General features: G+C 50.9%; 1 protein-coding gene across 7 annotated transcripts in view; it reads right to left on the minus strand.

Annotated features, from left to right (window-relative positions):
- The window catches only part of NAGPA (N-acetylglucosamine-1-phosphodiester alpha-N-acetylglucosaminidase), a 10,305-nt gene continuing 225 nt past the window's right edge, over positions 1 to 10,080 (minus strand). The window contains exons 2-13 of one of the 7 annotated variants that reach the window (XR_005839880.2): positions 9,574 to 10,059; positions 6,483 to 6,622; positions 5,829 to 5,937; positions 5,369 to 5,497; positions 4,392 to 4,600; positions 4,078 to 4,125; positions 3,522 to 3,650; positions 2,333 to 2,464; positions 2,065 to 2,125; positions 1,321 to 1,568; positions 971 to 1,180; positions 1 to 592 (exon numbers count right to left, since the gene is read on the minus strand). Coding sequence is in view for 3 of the 7 variants with exons in the window: in XM_015294727.4 (XP_015150213.1) it covers positions 1,346 to 1,568; positions 2,065 to 2,125; positions 2,333 to 2,464; positions 3,522 to 3,650; positions 4,078 to 4,125; positions 4,392 to 4,600; positions 5,369 to 5,497; positions 5,829 to 5,937; positions 6,483 to 6,622; positions 9,574 to 10,059 (1,666 nt within the window). In the remaining 4 variants the exon portion in view is untranslated. Of the gene's footprint in view, positions 1,569 to 2,064; positions 2,126 to 2,332; positions 2,465 to 3,521; positions 3,651 to 4,077; positions 4,126 to 4,391; positions 4,601 to 5,368; positions 5,498 to 5,828; positions 5,938 to 6,482; positions 6,623 to 9,573; positions 10,060 to 10,080 lie in introns of all 7 variants that reach the window. The other 6 variants (XR_003077752.3, XR_001469144.4, XR_001469143.4 and 3 more) reach the window with 6 other exon arrangements.

Here is a 10,080-nt window from a genome sequence, read left to right on the forward strand (position 1 = left end):
TTATTACTAATTGACTTTATTCAAGTTTCAAATTGCCACTGTAAGTAATAGAAAAATAGAATCTCGGGTTTACAAGTCGATTTGATGCCAGCAGTGGCACAAAAGTTTACATTTCCTTTGCTTGAAGAGATTAAAAATAGAGTGCATAAAAATGTTCGGGCTCAGACTTTCAGGCTAAAAAAAAAAAGCAGCATTAAAGTAGCATATTAAAGGCTAATTTCTCCTCACAGGGAAGCAAACTTAGATACTTTTTTTTTTACACTGTGCAAGTGTGTGTTCCAGTAAAACATCCAGTTTCCAGCTGAGATGTTCAGGATGTTGGGCTGCTTGAAATAGTGAGCACAGCCCCAGCTCCCTGATGGCTGCCACCCCCATAAGGGAAAGGCAGTTCCAGCAGCAGGAAGCAAGAAGGGCTGCAGGGACCCTGTGTAGCTGAGGGAGGGCAGCCTGGTGCTGGGAAGGCTGAGCAGGCTGCGGTGTGCTGAGCCCAGCCCAGGCTCAGTCAGGTCCCGCTGCCTCTTCCATTCATTCCCCAGCTGGGAGGGCTCAGTGCTGCAGTACCTCTTGCTGAGCTGCTCAGAGCACGCTGCTCCTGGGAGGTAGGAGAGAACACAAGGCTGAGGTGTGTGCACCAGTCAGACTTCTCCCGTTGCTGCGCTGTAAGAATTTACCAAAAAGACAGTGCTCGTGAAGCACCTCTTAGACCAGTCCTGGGACTAAGGATATTGACTGCAGTCAACATAAGGTTTGGAGGTGAGGATGGGGGGGAAGAAGGCACAAGAAAGCCACAACCCTGTGTGTCAGCCTCTGAGCCTACTGCTGTGGCAAGGAGGAAGAATGTTGTGGCTTCATTGTGTTGCAGCTGTTTTAGCATCTTAAAATCTTACAAGGGAACCATAAAGCAGATAATTCTTAAGGCAGCTTGCTTATGCCTATCTCTACGCAAGAGGCAACATGCAGTTTATCTTACCTCTTCAACATACTTATCGACTGTACCACTGTGTGTGTGACAAAGGACCTTTCTGAAGTGCCCATGGCTCCAATTCTGCTGCAGCTGTGGAACTCCCTCCTATGTGTGTGGAAGCTGGCCCCATGGCTTGCATCCTCTCATGGCAGCTCTCATCTGCTCCAGTCAGAGCAGGTGGGGAGGTGAGGGAAGCCAGCTGTGTCCTCAGCAGGGCTGGGCAAGAAGCAAGGGAGTGCTTGGACTAAAATCTCTTGCTGCTGCTCTTGGGTTTGCCAGCAGTTTTACACTCTAGATCTAAAAATTCTCTGTAACAGTCAGTGCTGAACGGCAGTACAAGGTGCAGAGTGAAATACCTCTTCTCTTTTCCCAGCTGGGACTCTAAAGGAGTGTCTGGCTTTGGTCCTGAGCATCTTCTGCTTCACAGGCAGCAGACGTGAAGGTATGGCTGGCTTCTCCATTCATCTCCCTCAGGGGGTGATAGCGATAATCACCACCTCCGTGTTGCCCCTCTGACCTGGCCTTGAGAAAAAGGCCCACGTTTCCCATGGCACTAATTGCAAGAAGCAGAGCCAAGACAAAGGTCACGGAGATCCAGGTTCTTCTATCAGACAAAACAAAAATCCACATAAGCAACATCTCCTCACCTGCTCTCGCATGTTTCAGTTGCAAATGTTTTCTCAAGGTTTGTACTCCCTTCTGTCATCACAAGCTTGTGGTGCTGCTCTCAGGTAGGTGAGAAAAGGCTCTGTGAAAGCCTTTGAAAGGCTGCTCTGGCAGCCACAGCTAGTGGATATTTTCTGCTTTACACTCAGTTAGCAAGTGACCAACTGGGCCTGCAGAGAGGCTGCAGCTTCACTAACAGTACAGAAGCTGTGCACTGGTGTTGGGACTGTCCCTGTCCTGTGTTTTATACACACTACATCAGTGGAAGAGGAAAAGCAGATAGTATTTAAGTGTAAGCTGCTGCATGCCAGGCTTAGTGTATAAATAGTCACCAAAGGTGGCTTCAGCTCGGCACTTGTCTTACAGTTGGGTTTTAGCAGCTTGCTCCATCACTCTGTGCATATCTACTTGTCTGATTAGTATTACGCACTTACTCTGACAGGGAGAATTTTTCATTGCTCTTTTCCTTATCCGGGGAAGCCAAACACCTCCAAGCTGGAAAACAAAAAAGAACAGAGAGAAGAAAGCGAGAGGTTAAAATTCCATGTAACAAAGGTAAGCTAAATGAAGGTAACAGAAACTCATGCCTTGTAACTAAGCAAACAGAACATTACGTGCCAAAGTTGCTCTTCCATATGCTAAGAAAAACAACAACAACAACAAAACCAAACACCAAAAAAAACCCACTGTACTGAGCAGTACCTCTGTTGAGCTGGTCCTGTATTGCCAGTTCGTAGGTGATGTTACAGCTGCCTGTCTGTGGGTTGCAGGGACACGAGTGTTCACATGCACAGAGCTGCTGGCAGTTGGGCCCATACCAGCCCATGGGACATGCTAGGGAATGGATTACAAAGAAGTCAGCCATTGTCAAACCTCCATGCGCTCTGAATTCATCCAGTCTATCACCCCGCAGTTCCCCCTGATCCCCAACCCGTCCCCGTGCCTGTTTTGTCAACTGCACCAGCTGAGTGTCAGGAGACAGGGATGTGCTCAGGGCATTGGGAGAAGCTCAACCTCTGTATGTAGCTCAGGTGTTCAGGTTGCTTTCAATGCGTTTTTCTCCCTGTCACCTCTGAGCTACCATCCTACTCTTTGGCTTGTAAGCAAAGGCTGGGGGGGCCAGGGTGGTGTAATGGCCAATCCCACAAGGGAAGGAGGTACTTGTGTTTGAAGACAAGCATCCAGACCTCTTTAGCTGTGCTGAATGATCAGATTCTCAATCCCAAAGCTTCCAGCAGCCTGAAAGCACTGAACTCTAAATTAACTGCTGTTATTTTGTTTACTTCAAAGAGGTTTTTGTAAAATTGGGATCAGGCTGAGTGTTCCTATGCTGGGAACAAAGCATCACTAAAGTAACCCTACACAGCAGTTCACAACCATGCTGTAATTAACTTGTCCTGTTGGCAGAGCAGGCTGTTCAGTCAGGTTTGCAGGAGCCTTGAGTACTTCAGGGAAGCTGCAGTTACACAACTGAATGAGTTGCCAGCTCTGTTACCACTGCATGTGCACAGCTGAAGTTCCAAGGCTGGAAGCCAGGAGGGCCCTTAGGAGCCTTTGCAGCTGCTGACTTGGCTCACCCCAAGGCTGAGCTCCAGGCAGAGCCTTGCCACAGCACCTCCAAGGGGAGGGCATTCAGGTATTCAGGTTCTACACTCAGAAGCTCTGGAATAGCAACACAGCTTCTCTGAGCAGACACTCAACGGGGATCCATAGCCTTCTAATGATAAAGAGAACTCCCTTTTCCTCTCTGCTCCCTCCATTTCATTTTAGCCAAGTCAAGTTGGACAGGAAGGCCAGCAGCTTACACTCCAGCTATGAAGTTGACCTCACACTTGATTTGCCAACGTGAGGTGGCTCAAATAAGACAAGAAAGCCCCTTCCCAGCCCTTACCATGCTCACAGCTGGTGCCATAGTACCCGGCCGGGCAGGAGCAGGCTCCATGCACAGGGTCACACAAGCCACCATTCTGGCACTGGCATTTCTGGCTGCAAGCATTCCCATAGAAGCCGCTCGCACAAGCTGCAGGAGGTGAGCAGAAATCTCATCAGGCCTCATGGCAGTCATAAGCAGCTTCACCCCATGCTTATAGCCCAGAGCATTCCCTGGCCCGGGATGTTGATGGCTGCTCAGGAAAGCAGCTGAGTGTGGGTCTCAACCAAGGAGCAGCAGGTCTCATCCAGGGAGCAGGTGAAAGGAAAAGGGTGGTTTGCAAAGGGCTTAAATTAAAATGCTTCATACCAACCCTACTGTAAATTCTCAGGCTGCAGTTAAACTCACACTGACACAGGAGAGTGCACTGCAGCCTCCCCCCTCTGTTGCTTCCTCTTGGAAAAAAGCTCTTAGAGGAACCTCCTCACCACTGCAGGCAGCCAGCCCACAGTGAAGGGGTTCAGACTATCCTCTTGTTGTCTATGAAAAATCAGAGTGGAATAGAAATCAGCATTACCTTCGCTGCAGTTGCTGCCAACCCAGCCGGCATCACACAGGCATCCAGCTGTGTAAAAACAAACAGGCATTAACAACAACAACACAGGCTTAGAAATAGCAGGAACTCAAAATTAGAAGCCTTGAGATCAGGCTGTTTCTGCCAGGGAAGCAACAAAAGTGGAGTGCTGAACTCACTGACTTTAGGCACAAACACCCACCCACGACAGCTGCCAAACAGGGTAGCTCCACCACACCTCCCACTGCTTGGATTTTGAGGGATTAACTCAGGGTCAGCTATTGGTACCCGCCGAGCTGCGTGCAGCAGGGACTCACAGGCGGTGCAGGTACCATGCAGGCTGCAGTTGGAAGGGCCACAGTCCAACGTGTCACAGGCTGGGCCTCTCCAGAAGTCCCCAGCACAGTGGCACTGCCCCTGCACGCAGTCCCCGTGGCCGCTGCAGTCTGCAGGCTCACAGGCAGGCTCGTGGACACACACAATGGTTGAGATGCTCCGAGGGCATCGCCACATGTTGTCAAAGGAGCTGGAGATAGAAGATGGGTCCTGTGAGGTGCGTGAGCACTTTGCTGCTCCCAGCCCTACATGCAACAGGCTGATACAACCACAGATACCCATCCTGATTCTCACTGGCAAAGGAGAATTTCAATAATACAAAATTAGATTTGAGTCAGTGTTTTAAGCAAGTATTAACTCTTATTGGACAGGAGTCATTTCCAATACAGGATTAAAAGTAACGTGCAAGCAAAGTGTCTCTTTAAGCAGTCTTAGCTTTCCTAACTTAGGTGTTCAACATGCCTTTATTTGAATGGTATTTGCTTTGATGAAGTGACATCACTGCAGTAACAGCAACACTTGGCTTTCAATGGCCAGACTGCAAAAATAGGACTTTCTATCATGTCTTGTTTACAATCAGAAACAGCCAAAAACCTAAATCTAACGTACGCTATTCTTTAGGTACCCTGACATGAGGCAGGACAGGGTCTCCAAGTCAGTGCTTCTCTTCCATAACAACAATCTGTTTACAGATCTCTGCTAATTTGGGTGAACGTGCAACTCTGAACCTCCTAGTGGAAGAGCTGCTCTCATACCCCATTCCCACATGTCCCTGACGAGTAAGTCAAAAAGTAGGTAGTCACTAAATTACTTTAGACTCACTCTCTCTGAAAACCTGACACTTGGCTTTACTCTGTGAACTCTCAGCAATGCCAACGGGTCCCCTGCAGACCAGCAGGGTGGCACTGAGCTCTGCACACTAACAGGAGCTGTGCAGTGACTATGCAGCAGTACCTACCAGTGCTCTGAAGGGTAGCTTGCGAGGGTCCCGTTCAGGACCAGCGTTGCCGACCCTCCACCATCCAGGTTGATTGCATTGATGATTCCCTGCTGTTTCAGAAACTCGGCCATTTCCCAGAGGTTGATCCTGCAAAAGCAAATGGTTCTTCACTGGTCATTCACACTCTTGAATGATTCTGCTGTGCTAGAAGCTTGGTCGTTCTCCACAGCAGAAGGGGAGCAGCTCTCCCATCCCAGGTATGCTGACCTGCTGCCTGAAGGCTGCCATAGCATCCTGTGGCTTTGCCTCTCTATTACCACAAATTGTCAAGCAGTGCCTTCAGTTGAGCACTTGAGTTCTGCACATCTCTGACTCATAACTCATTACTGGAAGTTGCAGAGTCCCTCCAGCTCTGGTGACAGAATGTAAAGACTGGACTTACACCTTCCCTGGGGGGTAACCACAACCTTGGCCTTACCCTCTAGACTCAGTCTGTCCATCCACATGAACCAAGACCAGCTGCCCCTGACTGTCATGTCCAACTGCAGTCCTGGCTGATATCACGTTGATGAACTTCTCAAAGGTTCCTGCGCAGGAGAGGAAATAATTCACACAGCAGCTGGGTGACAGAGCAGGCTGTTTAGACACAAGTGCCTGCAAAATAGGTCCCAGCAAGTAGCTTGCTATACTGAGACACAATGAGAACAGAGCCCAGGTTCCTCTTCTTCATCCAAGACACCTAGGGATCACATCTGCAGAATCACTCCTGTCAAGTTTTTATCTGGCAGCAGACAAAGGAAGGGGACTCAGAAGCCCTCAGTTTTAAACTCCTACATGAGCTACCACCTGCTTTGTTTCTCCAGACAAGCATTAACAGCAACCATGTTGTACAACCACTTGTACAGTTCTTAGCAAATTCTCTTCAACACTGAGGAGATGAGCACAGCCTCACCATGCAGACAGCCTACTTCCAGTACTGCACTTGCTGCAGACTTAAGGTAAAGCAGCGTGGAAGAAATCTGGACCTCTTAAGTGAGTAGCAACTAGACAACAATTTCCAGTGCTCCCCTCACCTTCCGACAGCCTTGTTAGAAGCACAATCTTACCCACAGTGAAGCTTTAAGATATTTACCTGTGGTTTGAGTTTCATCACACTCTGCAATTTGACTCTGATTGATGTACACTTCTCCGTCTCTCAGGAGCCAAACCACCCCGCTCACAAGCTGCACAAAGGGGTTTGCTTGATCCAAGACATCCTCCTCAGACAGGTAACTAGGAAAAAGAGAGCAGGAGGGGTTATCCATAGTCACGGCTGTGTCATGTAAAGCCCTCTTCTGCTGCCAGCAGGCTCCAGAGGCAGGGAGAAGGGCAAGAGGCAGGTGAATGAATGCTAGCTACATCCAAAACTAGAGGCCAAGCAGCTCAAAGCATCCCTTCAGCACCCAGTGAACCCTCTTCTCAGCTGTTATATACAAAGCCACCGTTAGCGACTGTCCCATACACCAAACAACTCCTGCCAACAGTGTGACCTGTGGACCTGAGCCAGGATAAGGGCAGGAAGCATCTGGCAGCTCATGAGGGCAGAACCATGACCAAACACTCAGGGACCTGGGGAAGTATCTTTAACATCTCAGCATCTGTCAGCTTCCACTCTGCGGAGCAGTAGCACCAAACAGCCTTTGAGGGGGTTTTCAGCAGCAGCAACCAGTCTGCCTGCAGCTGCTCTGAGGGATGCTATCTGCCCCCTCCAACTGGGATAGCTGCCTCTCCTTTTCCAGACAGCAAAACCTTCCCCTGGCAGGTGGCAGGAAGGACTGTTCAGCTACCACTTCCATGATTAGGCACTGTGTGTCACGGTGGGATGCTTCCCAAGGGATATTCTCTCAAAAATGAGGATGCTGAGCAACATCTGGTTCATCAAAACCTGCTGCTAGTTGCTGTCTGCAACACACAGAAGACAGCAGCAAAGGTTAGACCTGACCAGCTGTACTCTCGCTGCAAGATCTGCCAGCGTTTTTTTTGGTTTAATGCCAATTATTTTACATGCTCCAAACACGTCTTGTGGGAGCTGGATGCTTACCTGATCGTTTTTTAGTGCGTGTGACTGTAGCTGAAGAAAGCATCCTTGTTTGAAGAAAAGCATAACTGAAAATACTGAATGGAAAACATGCAGAAAGAAATCCCTTTTAACGATGGGAAGTGAACCCAGAATGACCACAGCTGAAAACTGATCAAATTGCATGCCACCTTGCAGCAAACCCTGCTGGGTCTCAGGGCCAACCACCAGAGGAACTCTTCTGGGACCTTTAGTGTACCTGCTGCTGCTGGGGAAGGATAGCTGCCAGGGGTTGTACTTCTAGCAAGTGCTGCAGTCCTTCTGTCAGCTCTTTGTGATCAAAGGGAGCTCTGAGCTATTGCCTCCTCATTAGGGAGTGTCACACACCCTTTCACCTGGTGCCAGAACAGACCTATATAGCTGCCAGGCAGAGACCACAGCTCTAAGGAGCTAGCAGATGCTGCAGTTTGTGCAGAGAGCAGCTGGAAACTATGCAGTGAGACAAGGTAATGCCACAAGGTGCAGCCTCCAGCACAGCAGATACCCAGGTGCAGTCTGAGCTGCAGAGGGAGAATGCAATGCTTGAGTCTCAGGCTGCAGTGACAACTGCTGCCTCTCACTGAAGCTGGGGCCAAAGGAAAGGGTGTCCTACTGTGTCCTGGTTGAAAACCTCTGCTGGCAGGACAAGTTGCTACAGGAGGACATGAGTGCACTGCCTAGCAGCTGAGATGATGAAAATGAGATGGACAGGTAATAACCTGCAGAAAGAGGAGCCCTCAACCATAGAGCACCCAGAATCTGCTCGCTGGGGTGGCAAACCCTGTGATGATGAAAGCTGGAAGGCTCTCAGCCCTGGCAGTAGGAGGGAGCTCTTCCTGCACCCCCAGATGTGTGCCTACAAAGCAAGGTCAATGCTCTACAGCAGGCAAGGGGCTGCGATTCCTGTGAAACCAAGTGGCAGCTATGTATGACCTACAGCAGTACCAGAGGTAAGTGAGAGACGGTGGGAGGCTGTCAGCCTTTCTAGAGAGGTCTGTGGGGGGCTCAGACTTGGGGTGCTGTACGGAAATTGCTGAGGCTTCTCCAGCCCTCAGATCACTGCTGCCTACTGCTCTGCTGTGTGGGCACCAACAACACTGCTGGGGAGGCTGCGAGTGTGTCAAGAGCATGGCTCAGAGGCTGCATTGGGATAGTGGTCAAGTGATTAAAAATATGAATAAAGAGAGATCACAAAAATCCTGGGGTGTGTTAGCGTTGTAGGAGACCACCTAGCACCCACATTTGTGCAACTCTGTGGGAACTGCTCTCTACAACTATCTGAAAGTAGGTTGTTGCGAGGTGGGGTTTGGACTCTTCTGCTGTGTAACCAGCAATAGGATGAGAGGTAATGGCCTTGAGCTGCACAGGGGGAGGTTCAGGTTGGTTATTAGGAAAAATTTCTCTGAAAGAGAGGTCAGATACTGGAATGGGCTGCCCAGGAAGGTGGTTGAGTCACTGTCCCTGGAGGTGTTCAACAATATTTGTTTAGCTGTTATACTGAGGGACGCTGTTTAGTGGGGAAATACGGTGGTAGGTGGAGAAATATGGTGGTAGGTGGACGGTTGGACTGGATGGTCTTGGAGGTCTTCTCCAATTCTGGTGATTCTATGGTTGTTACTCAGTCTGGAGAAGAGCAGGCTCAGGGGAGACCTCATCACTCTCTACAACTCCTGAAAGGAGGCTGCACTGAGGTGGGGGTCGGCCTCTGCTCCCAGGTAACAGTGAGAGGATGAGAGAGAATGGTCTCAAGTTACATCAGGGGAGGTTCAGGTAGGTTAGTAGGGAAAACTTCTCCTCAGAAGGTGAGGTATTGGCACAGGCTGCCCAAGCAGGTGGTGGAATCACCGTCTCTGAAGGCGTTCGAGAACTGAGGAGATGTGGCACTGCGGGACGCGGTCAGTGGGCACTGCAGGGTGGCTTGGGGTTGGACCTCACGATCTCAGAGGTCTTTTCAAACCTTACAAACTCCATAAATGAACACATCATCCCTGTGTGAGATGGGCTTACTGCACAGCGGGTAACGAATCCACCTTCAGGCAAGTAGGCGGCTACACCCGAGCAGTGCTGTCCGCCTGCGTGACCCCCAGCAGCCTGTGGGGAGATTCCTGCAACCCCCCCCCATCCTTACCCAAACACCATGGTGCCATCCCTGCGGATGCCGAACTGGGCGTTCTGCAGGCCGTGGGCGTTTTGCACCAGCCTGCCGTCGCTCACCACGTTCCCCAGGCACTCCCCACTGCTCATGTCGAAGTAACCGCCGTTCTGGGCCACCAGGCACCGGCCCAGCCGCGCCGTCTCCTCCACGGGGACCCTGCGCTGCTCACCGCAGCCCCCGGCGCCGCCGGGCTCCAGCACCGAGAATGTCCTCAGCGGGTTCCTCACGAAGGTGAAGTGGCCGTACACCGCCCGCCGCCGCTCTTCGGCCGAGGGGACGTAGGAAACGAAGGTCCGAGTGGTGGCGGTGGGCAGCCCCGTGCTGTTGTCGCCGGGCCAGGCCTCGTGCGTCACGTTGCCGTGCCGGACGGGCTGGCAGGCCCTGACGTGGCGGTGGCCGTGCCGCGGGCCGTGCCGCCCGGGCGGGTAGGGCTGCAGCAGCCGCTGGCCGGAGGCGGCCCTGCAAGACAGCACCGCGGGG

The sequence above is a fragment of the Gallus gallus genome, chromosome 14 (assembly GCF_016699485.2).
Source record: "Gallus gallus isolate bGalGal1 chromosome 14, bGalGal1.mat.broiler.GRCg7b, whole genome shotgun sequence".
Classification (NCBI taxonomy): domain Eukaryota; kingdom Metazoa; phylum Chordata; class Aves; order Galliformes; family Phasianidae; genus Gallus; species Gallus gallus.